Genomic DNA, 19955 nt, shown 5'->3' with positions numbered 1-19955 from the left:
CATGGATGGTTCTTAATTCTGTAGATACCTTAACCTGAAGGTGGTTATATGGTCTAAATCTCTATGAGTTTGTTAAACTGATTGGAAAGTATTTAACTGAACACATCTCTGCTAGTTTTGCAGAGAAAAGTTGACAAAAGTAATTGAAAATTAGGGCCGTTATGATTCCTCTCGCGTATTCGTTGAATTGAACCGTATCCATTCATGAATTGAATTTGTTATTCGTTGCCACTAGAATCAAATATTTATGAATATGCAATCATGTGCATTTACATACCCTGTACCTAAAATGTCCATAAGAACGTATAATATGCATAGGTTTCTTTAAAGACAACACTCTTATAATATTTAATTTGACAGGAATTTGGTCACTGGTCATTGTAGCATTTGAGCAGATACTAAGACTAAGTACCTGGACAAGTGCAGTATGTAAATGTACATGTATAATATAGATAATTAACAAACCATGTCAAATAATTAATGTTGTTTTTGCCTCACTGAACATGCTGAATATGACAAATAATACATCAACTGCTGACTTATTATTGTATTCGTGAATTAATATTCGTATCCATTACCCTACATTCGTGATATGAATCGTATTCGCCTCATAGGTTATTCGTTGCAGCCCTATTGAAAATTAACTTCCTTTCTGAAGGTAATAGTAGGCACTAACCCAGCTGAAGAACCCACTTTCCTCACTGGAACATTGGACACATGTTAAAAGTGTCCATCGGGTGAGTGAAAATGAACTATTTTCAGAAGTGTCCTGTGGTTTTTATCACTATTAGGGTGAGTGTCGTTTTCCCCTCCTGTGCAAAAAGGGTTTGTGATGTAAAGTTTAGGTTTGTGATGAAGGGTGTTTTTGTTGCAGCAGTCGCAGAAGCGACTAAGTCGTCTATGAGTGCTTGCTGTGGCCACGGTGATTCCCCCGAGAGGTAACCAAGGCTTGAGTCGTGAGGTGGCCAAGATGGCGTCTGCTCGGCAAGACACAGAGCAGCTGAAGATACACAACATGACAGCTCACGACTGGGAGGAGGAGAAACGCAAACACAAAAACTCCCAACTCTACGATGATGGAACCATGTCTTTCTTCTGGTGAGTGGCACAACTCTCACCTGTATAGAAGGTGGAGTAGGTCCCCAGTACCCCAGTCTTGTCTTCTGGTGAGTGGCACAACTCCCACCTGTATAGAAGGCGGAGTAGGTCCCCAGTACCCCAGTCTTGTCTTCTGGTGAGTGGCACAGCTCTCACCTGTATAGAAGGTAGAGTAGGTCCCCGGTACCCCAGGCTTGTCTTCTGGTGAGTGGCACAACTCTCACCTGTATAGAAGGTGGAGTAGGTCCCCAGTACCCCAGGCTTGTCTTCTGGTGAGTGGCACAACTCTCACCTGTATAGAAGGTAGAGTAGGTCCCCAATACCCCAGGCTTGTCTTCTGGTGAGTGGCACAACTCTCACCTGTATAGAAGGTGGAGTAGGTCCCCAGTACCCCAGGCTTGTCTTCTGGTGAGTGGCCCTCCTCCCACCTGTATAGAAGGTGGAGTAGGTGTACTCTCTTTTTTCAACCATCTGAAGCATTATTATTTTATTCAATTTCTGGCACCGTTTATTCATTATGATAAAATTCCAGGCCCCACAAAATCAAATGGTCAGTTCGTTACTAGATCTGGGGAGAAAACAACTAATCCCCCTTAATATTTTTTCTAGTCTTGGACCAATGGACAAGTACCTGTGTCTAGCCCGTCATAGGATTGATATTTTTAGGCAAATCCCTCATTCCCACTGCCTCCTTGTAGGTACAGAAAGTATAGGAGATTCCCCAACCCTTCCCTTCCCCCACTGTTTATGTGAGTCTGTGTTGCAGGCGCGCTCACACCATCACCGTGCTGTTCATCTTCATCATCATCCTGTTCTATGTGGCTCTGTTTGAAGACGTCGTCCCGGACCGAGACTACAATGCCAAACGGTGAGGATGCACAGGAGGATGGACGTCATATTTGTGTCAACTTCTAAACTGAGACTAACACTCACCTCAGATGTAAAAGTCAAATCTAACATCAGTTCTAACATCAGTTCTAACATCAGTTCTAACATTAGTTCTAATGTTTAGACTTGTGTCCCTTTGCTGTGCATCGGTCTACTAATTGTGGTTTCGAATCCCAGTCGCCCTGATTTTGATCCGAGGACCTACTTGCACAAAGAGATCTTTGCGATAAGACTATTGTAAGCCTATGTTAAAGTATGGGAGTAAGGATCATCTGAGCGCTAAGATCTCTTTGTGCAAGTGGGTCTTGGTTTGTCAACACCCTACCGTTCCCATGGATTTCACCAAAGTGGCAAACCTCTACAACCTCACTTAAGCCTTCCCTGACACATTAAGCTGAATGTAACACAGAGATGTAACTGAACTATGTTTCGGAGTGGCGTAAATTCATTCAATTACAACTGTATGTTTCTCCATCATTGGGGGCATGGTAGAGCAGAGTTGCATCCCTTGGGCATTGCTGTGCAGAGTTTCATTGCTTGGGCATTGCTGTGCAGAGTTTCATTGCTTGGGCATTGCTGTGCAGAGTTTCATTGCTTGGGCATTGCTGTGCAGAGTTTCATTGCTTGGGCATTGCTGTGCAGAGTTGCATCCATTGAGCATTGCTGTGCAGAGTTGCATCCCTTGGGCATTGCTGTGCAGAGTTGCATCCCTTGGGCATTGCTGTGCAGAGGTACCTGCTTGGGAACTCCAGAAAGCTATGGTTTATGAGTTGGAATCCTAGTTCAACCTGATTATGTTTCTAGGTTTGTCAGCACCAAACCCGTGCTCGTGGGTTTCACTACATTGGTAAATGTGACCTGCATCACTTCGGTCTTTCCTCCCACATTTATCTGACACGCTGTGATATAACTGGAATGTTGTTCAAAGCAGCATTAAACCTAACTCAAACACTCACACACTCACTCCCCCATCCTCGGAAGTGTGTGAGATCTGCACAATGTAAAAGTACTTCCTTGGGGGACAAGGGGTATTTGATAATGGTCTGTCTGTACAATGGATGCTATTTCCCAGAGGACTGATGGCAGTGGTGCTAGCCTTTCTACTGTTCGGAGTGACCCAGACTCCTGATGGACCTTTCGTCAGACCACATCCAGGTCAGGAGTTACCTCCCTTTCAATCATTGTTTTCATTCAAACTTCCTTGAAAAAGCTAAATTTTGAAGTTTGGGTGAGTGAAGAACCCGTATTTAATGGGTTTGTTGATCATTTCAATTTATGTTTAATGGAGAAATAATGAAACTTAAAAAAAAATTGAGAGTGCATCATCTGCTTTTTTGTGACCATAGAAACAATAATGACCTTAAATATCTGAACAAAGAAGGAATTTCCTAAGTAATGTATACTTTGATCATTGTGGATAACATTATATACTATAGTCACATATTTTTGTCTTACTTTTCAGCATTTTGGAGACTTATCCTGTGCCTGAGCATAACATATGAACTTGCCTTAGTATTTTTGTTATTCCAGGTAAGTTGTTTGAAATGTACTTGTTGGATATAGGTCCCCAGTACCCCAGTGTGATTTAAAAAGAAATATTCTCAAAATCTATTCAAGAATTATTTTCACTAAGCAAGACTGCAAGTTTGCAAAGCTGGGGCCCGTTTCGCTGATCGATCTTAGCACTATGACTGTAATAAGTGTAGGTTAAAATATGATCATCTTAGCGCTAAGACTGCATCATGGAATGGGGTCTTGAATTGTTATTTATGTACAGTTTTGTTTTTTTCACACAGAGAAGTAGTATTCTAACAGCAATGAATTAATGCTTGTCGGTAATGAATTATAATAAGATGTTTAAGAAAACTTCATCTTGAATTCATTGTTTATATTTTCTCACAGAGAGTAGAGGATGCAAGACAGTTGTTGAAACATTTTGATGAAGAATTAGGGAAGCCATTACCAGAAAAAGCATATGGTGGAAACTGCTTTTTGTATGATGCAAACCACACAGATCCATTGCACAATATATGGGTAAGATGCTGGGCTCATCTCATTCAAGACTTTGGTACCTTTACTTATACTCATAATACATGTTAATTTACCTGAGCTGATTGAAGCTAAGTTGAGCAGATTGAAGCTATGTTGAACTGATTTGAAGCTAAGTTGAACTGATTGAAGCAATTGAGCAGATTGAAGCTATGTTGAAGCTGAGTTGAGGCGATTGAAGCTAAGTTTAGCAGATTGAAGCTGAGTTGAACTGATTTGAAGCTAAGTTGAACTGATTGAAGCTAAATTGAGCAGATTGAAGCTATATTGAGCAGATTGAAACTACGTTGAACTGATTGAAGCTATGTTGAGCAGATTAAAGCTAAGTTGAGCTGATTGAAGCTAAGTTGAGCTGATTGAAGCTATGTTGAGCAGATTGAAGCTAAGTTGAGCAGATTGAAGCTATGTTGAGCAGATTAAAGCTAAGTTGAGCTGATTGAAGCTAAGTTGAGCTGATTGAAGCTATGTTGAGCAGATTGAAGCTATGTTGAGCAGATTGAAGCTAAGTTGAGCTGATTGAAGCTAAGTTGAGCTGATTGAAGCTATGTTGAGCAGATTGAAGCTATGTTTAGCAGATTAAAGCTAAGTTGAGCTGATTGAAGCTAAGTTGAGCAGATTGAAGCTAGGTTGAGCAGATTGAAGCTAAGTTGAGCTGATTGAAGCTAAGTTGAGCAGATTGAAGCTAATTTGAGCAGATTGAAGCTATGTTGAGCAGATTGAAGCTAAGTTGAGCAGATTGAAACTACGTTGAACTGATTGAAGCTATGTTGAGCAGATTAAAGCTAAGTTGAGCTGATTGAAGCTAAGTTGAGCTGATTGAAGCTATGTTGAGCAGATTGAAGCTAAGTTGAGCAGATTGAAGCTATGTTTAGCAGATTAAAGCTAAGTTGAGCTGATTGAAGCTAAGTTGAGCTGATTGAAGCTATGTTGAGCAGATTGAAGCTATGTTGAGCAGATTGAAGCTAAGTTGAGCTGATTGAAGCTAACTTGAGCTGATTGAAGCTATGTTGAGCAGATTGAAGCTATGTTTAGCAGATTAAAGCTAAGTTGAGCTGATTGAAGCTAAGTTGAGCAGATTGAAGCTAGGTTGAGCAGATTGAAGCTAAGTTGAGCTGATTGAAGCTAAGTTGAGCAGATTGAAGCTAATTTGAGCAGATTGAAGCTATGTTGAGCAGATTGAAGCTAAGTTGAGCTGATTGAAGCTAAGTTGAGCTGATTGAAGCTAAGTGGTGTTACTATGAAGGCACTACTTCTGTACCATGACAGCCGGTAGATAACTCTCTGTATTTTGTGATATTTCAGGACAAGGTAGATGGCTTTGTCCCCACCCACTTCTTCGGCTGGTGGCTGAAGGTAAGATGTAGATAGTAACTAAAGGAAGAGAATGTATGGATGTCAACTTCTTTACTATGAGGAACACATCCGCCGGAGTAAATACCTACTCCTTCAGTTAGTTTGGCCTTCGCTATTGCATCTCTTGGCTTTAGGAGATCTATGACAGATAGCAGATCTAACTGCAATTCTTGTTTTAACCTAGCCCGGGCTGGGGCATGGTCTTGACATTCTTGTAATGTGAGCAATGGTTTTGGCCTGATTGCAAGATGAACAAACCTTGTCATTGTGCTTTTTGTGACCGAGTCTGAGGTGTAGCAGAGAACATATCACTATATATATATGTACCTGTAAGGACAACAAAAGTCCAGATAAACAATGAACATTTTTTTATATTACCAGATATTATAATAATAGGATTAAATTGTGTTCTTCAGTTAGGATTATTTGACTGGTATTTCCGGTGTTACGTGATCGCGGTGATCAGCTGATAATGTTTTCTGAGATTGGGGAAAAAATTGTGTCATTGGAAAACTTGAGTTTATGGAAAATGTTAGTAAATTTTGGGAGCCATGCTTTACCGCGCGCTATAACCGAGTTAGTGCTATATTGAAGCGCGCAATAACGAGGGAACACTGTATAGTTGTTTGTGTTGATATTCAAGTTGGTATTTCCGCTATCCAAAGTGTGTAGTGAGGCCGTGTTATTGTTGCTAGTCATTTTGGAGACATAAATTTGAATTTTAGGTAATGTGAGCAAGGACCACTCAAGTTTTTCTCATTTTATTCACGCTCACGTTAATTTAAAGATTTACAGTAACTGAGCAGTAAAAGACACCAACAGATTTAAATGTCATGTGATGCACCAGGCTTATATGTGTGCAAAGATTCCGGAAGCAGATGTTTGCAATATATTTTTTATAATTATATTCAAAATTTCATTCAATAATCTTTACAATAATCGTATGCGATCGTATGATCATTAGATCGCACAACTCACTGTTATTAACAGCAACCACGGTCAGATTACTGCTATTGATGCCTTGAAACGAACTTTAGTTCCAAGAGAATGGATACACATATCATAAATGCCGTACCATGACCCGCTAAAAGTCATATTTGAGGCAGTTTGACAATTAAATGTCAACAAAACGTTTTCACAATCGAAATACATGTTGCGCGGTAATCTTAATCTCTGCATATTAAACAATGCCTTTGAGAGCAGGAAATACATTTTAAATGGTAAATCTTCATGTCTAGTGATGTTTTATATCAAATTTCATACTTTTATTGACCAAGTTTTTTATAGATCTACCTGCTTATTCACCTGAAGGGATACAATGTGTTGTTTTTTTTGAAAGCGCATATTATACTCGATCAATCTTTTTTTACACTCATCTTTAACGCTCATCAATTATTTGGACCCAAAAGGTAGCGTTGTAGCGAGGGATCACTGTATATTCCACATCATAGTTTATTGAGCAGCAGTTGTAAGAATAGAAATTACATAATTGGCATCCGGTGAGTTTTCACTGCTGGGGTTGCATTGATATTGAGTCACATTTTTGGCTAGGGTCAGCAGTCGTATTAATTTGGAGACGTATTGATTTCAAGATTTACTGTAAATGTGTATTTTGGACTTGGAGTAACTGGACAGCATGTGTGCGCCCCTGTTTCAGACCCTGATCCTGCGGGACTGGTGGCTGTGTACGGTGCTCAGCATAATGTTCGAGCTGTTGGAGTACACCCTGGAGCACCAGCTGCCCAACTTCAGTGAATGTTGGTGGGATCACGTGAGTACAGCCAAACTCCTCACAGCGATAGCCCGTTCGCAAAGCTCTCTATTCTATTGCTGCCACTAGTCAAAGCTCCCCCTGTGATAGGTGGCCACAGCCATGCTTGGAGTTGAACTCGCAACAGACAGACCGTTATGTGATGACTGCTGTGACGCCAAATGCTCTTACCCCTTCTAAATTATTTTCTTTGTTTGTCATTTTGAATTTCTATTTCATGTCTACTATCATGTAATTGGTATAGTAAGAATGTAAGGGGAAAGTTGGGTGATTTTCCTTTCGTCTGTAATCTCGAACCAATCTGATCAAATAACAAAATGTTAAATTCATCTGGGAAATAAAGTCAGTTGTAAACCTTTTCAAAATTAACTATGATGGCATTCGCAAAGACATAAACAAAAGTATAAACGTTACCACATTTGGGGTTAGAGGGCAAATTTCAAAATTCTTGTAATGGCCACTTCCACACTGACGGCAGCGATGTTACTGAGAATGTAACAAAGGTGTCAAGCACTGGGAAGGAACTTAGAGTACAGCATTACAAGGGAGGTAACTCTACGAAGGGAGACAACTCTGGGCGTAACTCACTTGGGTCCACTGTGTAAATCTGCTTCATGTGTAATACCTCAAGCAGCAATTAAGTAGTGATATTACTCGATGTCATTATGACCTGTGTGCATTTAGGTTGTATAACAGGATGACTTCTTTTGAAGACAGGCTTTTCTGTGCTAAACAGAAATTAGGTGGACATTTGATTTGAAGATACAATTTTGTTTGTTTATTTGTTGTTTAATGCTACACTCAGCATTATTCTAGCTATATGACAGTGGGCTGTAAATATTCAAGTCTGGACCCGACAATCTCGTGATTGACATCATAAGCAATGATACACACAATTGGACAAGCATCAACCAAGTCAGCGAGTCTTAACCCCAATCCTGTTAGACACCTCTTAGGACAAGCATAGTTGCCTTTTTGGGCAAGCATGGATTGCTGATGACCCATTCTACATCGGATCTCAACAGGTCTGAAGACAAGAGCAACTTGAACAGTTATGTGATGTTCATGACTGCCACGAGGATGTATTGTGTCATGTGAAGGTCAAGTGCCTGAATGTGGACTACTGCCAGTGCTGCCCAAGGTTCCAAAGGAGATGGGAGGCACAACTGTAGCAAGGGATCACACCTTGTGTCAATGACTGCCTCTGTGGCCCAGTGGAGAGTCTGCCTGGAGAGCATGTCAGTGGCCATGGAATAGCCAAAGACTTTAATGTGGTACTTGTTATTACCCTACATGGCGCTTTCGAGGGGAAAGAACAAGGACTGGTTGTCTCGGGTCCATGTTAAATTTCGGGGTATCTCAGTGGGCTAGCACTATAAAACAGGCTTTAGTCAGGGTACAAGCAAAGCAGCCAGTCACACGCACAGACACAAGTGTAATACTATGAACTAGCATTATATTTCACCCGTGAAGATCCCGGGGTAGAATTGGTCTTCAGCAACCCATGCTTGCTGTAAAAAGCGGCTATGCTTGTTGTAAGAGGCCACTAACAGGATTGGGTGGTCAGGCTTGCTGACTTGGTTAAAGCATGTCATTGTATCCCAGTTGCGTGGATCGATGCTCATGATATCAATCATTGGATTGTCTGGTTTAGACTCGATTATATGTGTAGGTGGAATATTGTTGTGTGCGGCATTAAACAACAAACAAACAAACAAACAACACAGCGCTTCATGAACACAGTTGACAGATGATGTTTTATGAGTTCTTCTATATTGGTTTTGTTTGTTTTTTTATATTTCAGTGGGTGATGGATGCCCTTGTGTGTAATGGGTTTGGTATTTATCTGGGCATGAAGACCCTGCGCTATCTCACCATGAAACCGTACCATTGGAGGGGCATGTGGGACATCCCAACCTACAGGTACGTGACATTGGACAGTGGAGTCTGTCCAATTTGGACAAACCATTTAGTGAGTGCCTGTTAGGTGATTCAGTGTTCAATTGCTTGAGTATGTTTATGGTGTATTTCGCCAGCGGCAAGTTGCGGCGTGTTGCTGCCCAGTTCACACCTTACAGCTGGACGGACTTTGACTGGAAGCCCACGGCCAGTCTCAAGCGCTGGTGTGCCATGTGTGGAGTCATTGCTATAGTGAGTACCCTGGGGAGATGAGTCTTTTGGAAGTGTGCAATCTCATTAAAATCAGACCTTAGTTTTTGCTACCGCTAAACAAAGATCTGAAGACATCCTATTACAGGTCACGTCAGAACGACCTTTCATCCGACCAATCAGTGTGTCGCTTACCAGATGATGAAAGTGACAGTCGGAATGTGATTTCTAATCACGCAATCTCGAAAACTTTAACATGGGGTATTCCGAACGATAGTTACGGGTTTAACGACTGAATCCTTACAATCTAGACCATCGATTAACCATTCCGGAATGTTTTTTTGTTCAGGTTTCAAATTTGTTATCGAGAAAGCTGTCCTCTGATTGGTCATTCCATTGGTCGGTCAAAGTTCGCGCAAGGTTGGTCTGATGTGACCCGTAATGGGATGTCCTCAGATCTTTGTTTAGCGGTAGCGAGAACTAAGATCTGATTTTAATGCGATTGGGAAGTGTGTGTATGGGAATTGAATCATACAGAGAATGGAGTGGAAATCTGTGAAAAACCCAGGTGGTTCTTTTCCACTTCAGTCATCTAGTGAATGTGTAGGTACATACGTGTTGGGTATCAAGTCTGCATAGAAACCCAACATGCGCAAATATGTGAGGTATTGGGTTCTTAATCTGTGTCAAAACTATGACAAGAGAACAACAACATATCTTTTTGGGCAAAGAAATGGGGCTTTTCGGACAGTTTCTGCTTGAACCTCAATGGTGGCACAAGATTGGTTCACTTTGGATCAATTCTGCTCTGAAACCTCAATGGGGGCTCATTAATGGGGTAATGGGGGTCTTGGGGTACGAGAATGGAGTACCGGGGTCACATCGGCCCCAGGCTCCACATGTGATGTGAATGAAGCCAAGGGGAGACAACTGAGTTTGCTTCCTTCCAATTGGCTTCCATCCAGGCAATAACTCCCGTATCAACTGCTTTACTGTGTCGTAAAGTGTAGGTGGTCCTATGCTTCCTTGGTGACTGCCTCCATGGTCTTGTGGTAGAGCATCCGTCCGGAGAGCGGAAGGTCCGGGGTTCGATCCCCGGCCGCGTCATACCAAAAGACGTTAAAAGATGGTACTTGTTGTTACCCTGTCTGGCGCTCGGCATTAAGGGGCTAAAACAAGGACTGGTCGGCTCGGAGTCAGTATACTGTGTCTGAGTGGGGTATTCATGTTAAACTGCGGCATGGTATCTCAGTGAGCTAGCACTATAAATCGGCATCAGTCTGGACTAGTACAAGCAGCCACACACACACACACACGTACATGCACGTCGCTATATAAGTGCAATAGTCTTGGACGCGACGTTAAACCCAATTTCACCTCACCTTCCTTGCTGATGTTCCTGTTGTTCTTCCAGTTCCTGCTGGCGGAGTTGAACACGTTTTACCTGAAGTTTGTCCTGTGGATACCCCCAGAACACTACCTGTGCCTTGGTCGTTTGGTATTCTTCCTTTTCATGGGAGCTGCAGCGATGCGGGAAACATTTCAGTATTTAGATGACCCGTGAGTAGTGACATTATAGTAAACACATGACTGAGGTTTTGGTGGAAAATGTAAGAAACACGAGTGAGGGAAACGCCCGAGGAAATCTAAATGCAAGAACTACCAGAAAGAGTGAAAACACATCAGTGAAACAATACAAGAGTTGTTGTATAAAACGTATTTGATGACAGAAGGAGAAAGAAAGACCATGTGCAGCATGCAGACAACTGAAGTCATGACTGTTAAGGTTGAACACCATTTCATCACCCCCACTGGTTCAGTGAGGAAGGGGCGGTCGGGTAGCCTAGTGGTTAAAGCGTTCGCTTGTCACGCCAAAGACCCGGATTCGATTCCCGACTGGGTACAATGTGTGAAGCCCATTTCTGGTGTCCCCTGCTGTGATATTGCTGGAATATTGCTAAAAGCGGCGTAAAACCAAACTCACTCAGTGAGGAAACTGTGGGTTACAATACTAAACATGATATGTGAGGTTGCAGCTCCGATTCACTTCATGGAATTTTCATGACCAGTCCAAAATCGACATTAGATGCATATTAAAAGGATGTTTTATAAATCATGGGTGCTGTAGCATTCTTCAGTTAAGATAGAAAGTCGAGGGCATTCACGACTGGATACCAGCAACTGAGTTTGTGGGTTTTCCACTGTTTGGAGAAGTCCTAAGAACAAAAGGATGTATATAAAATGATAAGGAATACTGTACTACAGCAGCATTTCAGTATTTAGATGACTCGTGAGTCGTTTTGGGGCGGTCAGGTAGCCTAGTGGTTAAAGCGTTCGCTCATCACGCCGAAGACCCGGGTTCGATTCCCGACATGGGTACAATGTGTGAAGCCCATTTCTGGTGTCCCCCACCGTGATATTGCTGGAATATTTCTAAAAGCGGCGTAAAACCATACTCACTTACGTGAGTCGTTTCACTACAAATCGTGTGTACCAAATGATTCACTGATTGTGGTTTCTTTTGAGCGTCAGGAAAAAAAGGCATCAATAATGTTGCGGACATGAGTCAGAAAATATTTTTTCTGTGTTTTCAGGAAATGCAAGAAGTTCGGCCGCCAGTCGTGGATCATCGCGGCAATCATCATCACGGAGTGCCTCATCACGTTTAAGTTCGACTGGCAACTTGTTGTGAAGCCAGTTCCCCAGCTCATCGCCTCGTTCTGGCTCGCTGGCTTTGTGTGTCTCGTCAGCTGGACTGCATGGAAGTTTTATGTGAAGAGGGATGTGAAGAATGACGTCCCCAAGATTGAGCATAATGACGACGGAAAGGCTGGCGACAAGTCCTCGTCTAAAGAGACCCCTATGCAACCGAGAACGCGCCCCATTAATGGCTCTGTGCATTAGGCAGGTCTCAGTTTATGTCTATGAGTGTTTTTGTGACCGAAATGTTCCATTGAAGGGTTTTATATATTCTCATAATAGGAAAAGAGACTGCTAAGTGTTTTTCTTGATTGGCTGTGTACAATTTGAAGGTTCTATTTTTATGGTGAGTGTTCTATATGGTCTTTATTGTAAATATGATCTGCCATACATTTACCTATTGTGTGTGTGCTATGGATGGAGATGAAGATTCGTAACTTGCAGTTCGGCCAAATTATTTTGTCTTTTCTGTTCTGGCGATGAGTCCCTGAAATTTGTAGAAGCAAACAAATCCTATTTTTCTTTTTTGAAGTGGTGTATTTGATTGAAAATGTGGTTATTTTGCACTGTTTTTTTGGTTTTGTCCTTATCGTCATATCACAAAATGCCAGAAAGCCATCATCTTTGCTCTGTCACTGTCACGACAGTTATATTTTTGTGATTTTATTTGATGATTACTATCATAAGAAATAAATATTTTTATTCTGCCCACCTAAAGAAATAAACAACATCAACAACAGAATATTGAATCACCGCCAAAACTGCTGACAAGTAGGGAATGTGATTCTTATTATTTCAATCAAAAACATTACTTTTATGATTTTGCAAAATTCATGGTAGCTCATCCCCAGAACATGGAGCACAGTTCGAAAGACCTGATCGAAAAAAAAGAGTTGATCGAAGTTAGCGCAAGCCTTGTAAGTCTGTCAGCCTCGTGATAAGGGCATCTGGAGATAATAACACCTTGTATTTTGAGGTATTTTCTTATAATATGTGTGGTCATAATCCAGGCCTTTCATCTACAAGTACAAGTACATGTCAAAACCTGTATCCTTTTGTCACACATTTAACACTCGGGGCCCATTCCACAAGGCGATCGTAGCGCTACGACTGTCGGAAGTCTGTGTTAAAGTATGGGAGTTACGATCATCTTAGCGTTACGATCACTTTGTGGAATGAGCCCTGGTATGTTGAGGGTGATGATGCTATCTCATGCTGTAATTATTCATGAAGTGTTGGCATGGAAACAGTGTGAGTTATTTATATGTACTATGCTACTCAACATTTGGTAAGGATCGGATCACAACTTGACTGAAGATGACTGTTTTGGTCCTCAGCAAATGTTGACTATGAATGTCAAGATGATTACAAACATGTGGGATTCTGTATGGAATAGACTTGAACATTTCCGAATGGTTCAGCAAATCAAGTTCAATCAAATAAACAATGAACCACCTACCATCTGAAACCTGCATGTTCTATCCTTGGTGTCATATAAGAGCGAAATACAGCCATATTTTCTATTACAGCTGTATGTTGTCAAAAATGTCAGAACGCGTGCACCTGGTTTGTTCGAAGAAATTAGGGCTGGGACGAGTCCAAATGTACTTCCCGGGTACCCCCACCCCCTATTACCCGACCCTACCCGGGTACCCCCACGCCCTATTACCCGACCCTACCCGGGTACCGGCTGTAGGTCTCAAGAGATAGGTCCAAATGTCCGATGGGAAAAGTTTTCCCTCGCAAAATGTATTCAGATGCACTTATAAAACGATCAGGTCATGCATACATGGAAGTTTACTGCATGAAGTTTTATCTTTATTCAAACTATACAAGTCAGAAGTAATGGGTGTATAGTCAGAAAGAAATGAAAACATTAGTGACTTGTAGTGAAACCATAGAGTTCTAGATAATTTTTGTCATTGTCATATATCACGTGACTAACCAGTGGTCCGGGTAGTCTTGTGGGTACCCGGGTCCTTCTCAGTACCCACCCGACCCAAGTACCCGAGTTAACCGTCCCAGCCCTAGACGAAATGTAGATGAAAGTTAGACCTTGACTATGTACTTTTTTTTTTTTTTTACACAATTGTAAAGAGTTTGCTTTTGGAAGATTTTTTCAGTTTTTTGCCAAGTTTGGGATTTTGATATTGTGAATGTGCATTGTGCTGAGTTGTCCTGATTCCATGAGTAAACATTCCAAGGAATGAATTCTAGAGAGGTATGATGGTTCCGTGCTGGGAAATGGAGTTTGGTAGCTTGAGAAACAAGAGTATGTACCTGCACACTGAAAATATTCTCAATATCAAAGAATCTGTACAAACTTAACTATTTTGTGCATCTGCTGAACTAAAAAAGGTACGGATCATGACTATTTTTGAGGCTATTTATTTTGTAGTGGAGACTGAGGACATAGTTTCATAAAAATGCACCCCAAAATATTCATGATCCCAATCTCATTAAAATCAGATCTCAGTTCTCGCTACCGCCAAACAAAGATCTGAGGACATCCCTTTAGGGGTCACGTCAGAACGACCTTTCATCCGACCGATCAGAGCGTCGCTTACCAGATCATGAAAGTGACATTCGGAATGTGAATTCTGATAATGCAACCTCGAAAACGTTAACACAGGATATTCCGAACGATAGTTACGGGTTTAACGACTCAATCCGTGCAATCTAGACCATCTATCTATTCCAGAATGCTCTTTTGTTTAGGTTTCAAATTTGTAATCGAGAATTTGTCAAAATATGTTTCGAAGCGTAGTCGCCAATTTGAAATTAGTGCCGTAAAGCATGAGAAAGCTGCCTTCTGATTGATCAATCCATTGGTCGGTCAAAGTTCACGCAAGGTCGGTCTGATGTGACCCATAATGGGATGTCCTCAGATCTTTGTTTAGCGGTAGCGAGAACTAAGGTCTGATTTTAATGAGAGTGTTCATGATCCCTAACTTTGTAAGTTCAGTATATTGATATTTGGTTTTGGAATTTGGAGATGGTATTTGTACTTCCTGGTCTGTATTCTCAGACACCCTAGCTGAAAATAATTCTCCCAGTTGAACATTTTAACTTTTCTGGAGAATAATTGTTTTAAAAACTATTTTTTTAGCCTGTAGAATAACCAACCCACTGACTGCCTATTTTCTTGTATTTATTGAAGTGACATATGTAGCTGTTTGAAGTGATGAAATAGTTCTATATATTTGTATCTGCTTGTCTTGCTTCATCATCTACCATTACCTCATCTTTAGCTCCCTGATTTGATCCTGTATACACTCACTGGTACGTGTGTATATAATTATATACTACTCAACGTTTGACAGGGACAGTCTTGAGGGCCGGGACTGAAGCTGTCTGATTGTTGTTTAATTGCCCACTTGGCAATATTCCTGCTATATGGCGGCGGTGTGTAAATAATCGAGTCTGGACCAGACAGTCCAATGATTTACGCAATTGGGATACGAAGACACGCATCAACTAAGTCAGCGAGACTGACACCCGATCCCATTAGTTGCCATTTACGACAAGCATAGTCGTCTTTTACGGCAAGCATGGGTTGCTGAAGACCTATTCTATGAACTTCACCTGAAGGTGTCTGATTGCTGTAAGATGATGTATCGGGCCAACACAATTGCAAGCTATGAAGTACACATTTCATAAGCAGTTGCAGCTTGATGTTTGTAAGATAGGAATAAACCGATCCCTATGAAACGTTGAGTAGTATTGCTGACCTCACTGCTGTCTGGTTGTACCTGGTGGCGTGTGCTATCTCTCATGCTGTGTAACTGATTATGTGAGAATCACCACCTGTATTTCTGTGCCATGTCTTGGAGTATTGCGTGTACCTGGTCCACGTGCTGTCAGGCTAGCTGCATCTGCAGTGAACTCGGACCCGCTGCCTCTGTGATTAGACAACAGGCAGTCACCGCAGTCTTGGAGTACTGAGTGTTCCGGGTCCACGTGCTGTCAGGCTAGCTGCATCTGCAGTGAACTCGGACCCGCTGCCTCTGTGACTAGACAACAGGCAGTCACAGCAGTCCAGTAGAAACACTCACCCAGAAGTATTTTTTTGTATGGGATGTTTTGCAAGTCTATCTTGCAGATGGGGTTGTCTACGTTCATGGTGAACAGAGGTTTAAGGGAGGTCGGGGGGGGGGGGGGGGGGTTACAGGGGTTGACATTGGATTGCAGGGGTGCACATGGGGTTACAATGTGGGGTTTTAACATGGGTTCATCGGAGATGTTGGGGTTTCACATAGGTTCACGGGAGATGTTGGGATTTCACATAGGTTCACGGGAGATGTTGGGGTTTCACATAGGTTCACGGGAGATGTTGGGGTTTCACAGAGGTTCACGGAAGATGTTGGGGTTTCACAGAGGTTCACGGAAGATGTTGGGGTTTCACATGGGTTCACGGGAGATGTTGGGGTTTCACATAGGTTCACGGGAGATGTTGGGGTTTCACATAGGTTCACGGGAGATGTTGGGGTTTCACAGAGGTTCACGGAAGATGTTGGGGTTTCACAGAGGTTCACGGAAGATCTTGGGGTTTCACATGGGTTCACGGGAGATCTTGGGGTTTCACATAGGTTCACGGGAGATGTTGGGGTTTCACAGAGGTTCACCGAAGATGTTGGGGTTTCACAGAGGTTCACGGAAGATCTTTGGGTTTCACATAGGTTCACAGGAGATCTTAGGGTTTCAAATGGATTTACGAGGGATCTTAGGGTTTCACAGGGGTTTACAAGGGATCTTGGGGTTTCACAGGGGTTTACACAGGATCTTGGGGTTTCACATAGGTTCACGGGAGATCTTAGGGTTTCACATGGGTTAAAACGTTCACTGAGAACACCAACATCCAGATTAACAGTGTTTCATTGCGTGTGCCTTGCTAGGACACAGTCATTTTGTCAAGCCAATCATATTGAACTGTGTGGATGTGAATGTTGTGTATCGCTTTACAGTAGTTATTTACCATGAACACTTTTGTGGACTGGAGTCAGGATATCAGTATTTGAATTCACGACATAATTGATCTATCGCATCATATAGGTGGTGCTTTCGTCTGTATTTTGTAACTTCCTACAAAGATATATTTGTATATGTTACCGCATTGCTGAAACAAAGGAAGATGTTGTTGGTAGAGCTGTAACGATACACTTTGTCATGATGCCTTCTTCAAGCCTACACTGTACAAAACATCATGTATACAGATCTCCCAAAACGCATGATCTTAGATGCTGCAGGGTTTTTTATGATTATTTTGATCTTGTCTAAAGCGGGAGGAAAATATTTTTTATTCCCACTAAATTAAATCCAATCTCAATTTCATCCCACGGACTGATAACTGTGTATAAAATGTCCAAAAATTTCAGTCAGACAACCAGACTGGCAACATTGCAAAGTTACCAGACCAGATAAAATGTTGCCAGTCCCAAATTTTCTAGACTAACGAACAAAAGTAACAAAAGGGTAAACATGAGAATAGTGCTGTTTAATGTTAGTTCTCAGAAAATAACAATAAACTGGTGGATTGTCAACTTAGTAACTTTAGCCGCTGACCATCGGCCATGCAACTTTTCAAAACTGACCATCGGTCAGCGACATAGACCGTCTCGGACTGTTGGGCTGGCGGGTAGTTTAAACACTAACAACTAACAATGAGACCTCCCTTATAAACATTGTCAACATGACAGGGTAGATGATGAGTTGAGTCCATCACATCTGCAGCCTCCTCTACTGCTTCATCTGTATGATAAAGCACATCCCAGGGTTTTTATGATGATAAAATCCGCATCTGCGGGGTTAAAACAAAGTTTTTTCGCCAAAGATAAGGGTTTTAAATATCTTAAGAACCCGAGAGGAAGTGTTTTATCTAACTTATGAACCGAAAAAAGACTTAAAACAACATTTATCAACATTTTCATGTTTCAAACATACTTTCCATGAACCTTAGGAAACGGGCGTAAAATATCTGTTACGCGTACGGTACTTGAAAAAGACATTCTTTAAAGCATTGTTTTTTATCAGCGCCTCTGAAGCCTATTGGTACGCTCACAATAAAGGTTGTGTTTTCGATCCTCGGGAATATAAAGAAAACATTTGTCATTTGATTTTACATTTCATTACATTTTCTTTCAAATGCAAAATACATTTTTAGCGAGAAAAATTCATATGTCACAACCTAAATGGAAGTTTTATCAATAACATCCGAAGGACATTATATAAAATACCCGGGATGTTACAACATCCCTGTTTACGAGATTTAACCCGACTGGAGAACAAAAGGATGACGTTCCTGGGGATTTAAATGTTAAGCTAACAGATTCAGGAAGCAGCTCTCTGGAGACAAATCCATGAGTTGTTACGCCTAATCTCGATTTAGATGAAGGTAATTTGAAAATCACTGGGTTTATGGTTTTATTATATTTCAATATTTTAACCTCTTGCTTTAATATCTTTCTGATTTAATATGTGTCCTGACCACCATCTGTGCAACCAGCATCAGGCACAAGGTCTTGTGTGGCCCATCTTCCCGGGGCAAGAGAGTTAACTGACTTTAAAAGTCCAATTCCCAACCTTGCTGAACTAGGCTGGAATTCCTGGGCTCGATGGTAGCGCCACCAGTGGTTATTACGAGTTATGTCCGTTCTAAGCCTCTCCTATGGACCATTCAAATTCAACCTCTCGTATCACATGCATTTGCTTCAAACAAAATGGTGGCGCCCAGTCAAGACGATCTGATAAAAACTTAAGATCTATATTGTGATAAAACGGGTCTTGAATCGCGAAGTGCATCAAATCACGTGAGCACCTTGATTAAAAACATAAAAAGATTTGTAAAATATCTGTTGACAACGAGTTGGCGGTGCATATGCTTTGCAAATCCTGCAATCGACCGAAATTTTCACGACGGTTTACGAACCGGATATCTCTTTCGTTGCGCGATTTTGATTGGACTATGCATAGACTCGTAAGTCCAGCCAAAATGTAACTCCATAATACCGGCCTAGTTCGGCAAGGGTGGAAACTGGACTTTTATAGTCAGTTAACTCTCTACCTCGGGAAGATGTGTGTGGCAATGTGACACTGCTGCATCGTTACAGCATTGACTTGACGAGGCGGCAACTGAGATGGTATTACGAGGACATGTACATATTTTGCAGAGTGATTATATTTTGCCATTTATTATTGAACATTTCAATTTGGCTGACCTATTACGCTGTGAGGTTGACTTCAAGAATCTGTTTTACCAACCAGAAGTACGTCAACACCCCAAACAATTGTATCTTGTTAGTTAACTATTGATGTCAAAACTGTTTCAGTGTAATTCTGTTCAAATAATCTTGTGAAACCTTTTTCAGACACTGAAATAACATTTTTGGTTGCAGTCCTGTGAAAATGAAATGCTGTTTTAATTTTGGATTCTGTGTAAGATTGTCAATATAAAGTTAAAGAACTAAATTGTTTTTTTATGATAGTTAATCATGTCATATTTGTATGCTCAAAGTGTTTTTTTCTGTCTGTATATTTTTTGTACTGCCATGCAGAAAAGAAAAAGATAATACTGCCTTATGGAAAATCAATTTGAGAAAAACATGTGGAGCTGCTTGGAGTTGGTAGAGCTGTGGTGCTTGGATGTTTAATTTTGGCACGAGTACTTCACAATGAGGCTCTGATCAGCGGCCATCTTGTTATGTTTGCGAAGACTGTTGATTGGTTACTTTGTATGTCAATATTTTTATGACTTTGTACCGTGTTCCTTGCAGACATCTTTGAGTGATTTTATCCCGGGCTTCTGAGTGAAACTTAATATTATGGCTTTTCAATGAGAATATGTTTTATTTTTACAAATGTTTGTGTCAGTTGCATTGAAGACTGTCAGTTTCTGAACTAAAATATATTACAATTAGTGAATATATTTTGTTTGTTTTCTTATCAGTCCTGACAGATAATTATGTTGACAGATTTTGAAATGAGCTTCTGG

The 19955-nt window shown here is 41.2% G+C and overlaps 1 protein-coding gene across 3 annotated transcripts in view; it reads left to right on the top strand.

The window, feature by feature from the left end:
• The window catches only part of LOC124138182 (phosphatidylserine synthase 2-like), a 53387-nt gene extending 39963 nt beyond the window's left edge, over window positions 1-13424 (top strand). For all 3 annotated transcript variants that reach the window (XM_046504715.2, XM_046504714.2, XM_046504713.2), the window contains 11 exons: window positions 875-1098; window positions 1865-1966; window positions 3059-3141; window positions 3449-3516; window positions 3889-4020; window positions 5338-5388; window positions 7046-7159; window positions 8964-9082; window positions 9196-9310; window positions 10683-10828; window positions 11863-13424. In XM_046504715.2, the coding sequence (XP_046360671.1) occupies window positions 971-1098; window positions 1865-1966; window positions 3059-3141; window positions 3449-3516; window positions 3889-4020; window positions 5338-5388; window positions 7046-7159; window positions 8964-9082; window positions 9196-9310; window positions 10683-10828; window positions 11863-12172 (1368 nt within the window). In that variant the 5' untranslated portion in view covers window positions 875-970 and the 3' untranslated portion in view covers window positions 12173-13424. The remainder of the gene's footprint in view (window positions 1-874; window positions 1099-1864; window positions 1967-3058; window positions 3142-3448; window positions 3517-3888; window positions 4021-5337; window positions 5389-7045; window positions 7160-8963; window positions 9083-9195; window positions 9311-10682; window positions 10829-11862) is intronic.
• Window positions 13425-19955: the final 6531 nt, after the last annotated feature.

Source organism: Haliotis rufescens, unplaced genomic scaffold (genome assembly GCF_023055435.1).
Source record: "Haliotis rufescens isolate VD_foot unplaced genomic scaffold, xgHalRufe1.0.p SCAF_6, whole genome shotgun sequence".
NCBI lineage: Eukaryota > Metazoa > Mollusca > Gastropoda > Lepetellida > Haliotidae > Haliotis > Haliotis rufescens.
The sequence above is the reverse complement of the archived record's forward strand: the minus strand, read 5'-3'. Positions and strand labels throughout refer to the sequence as shown.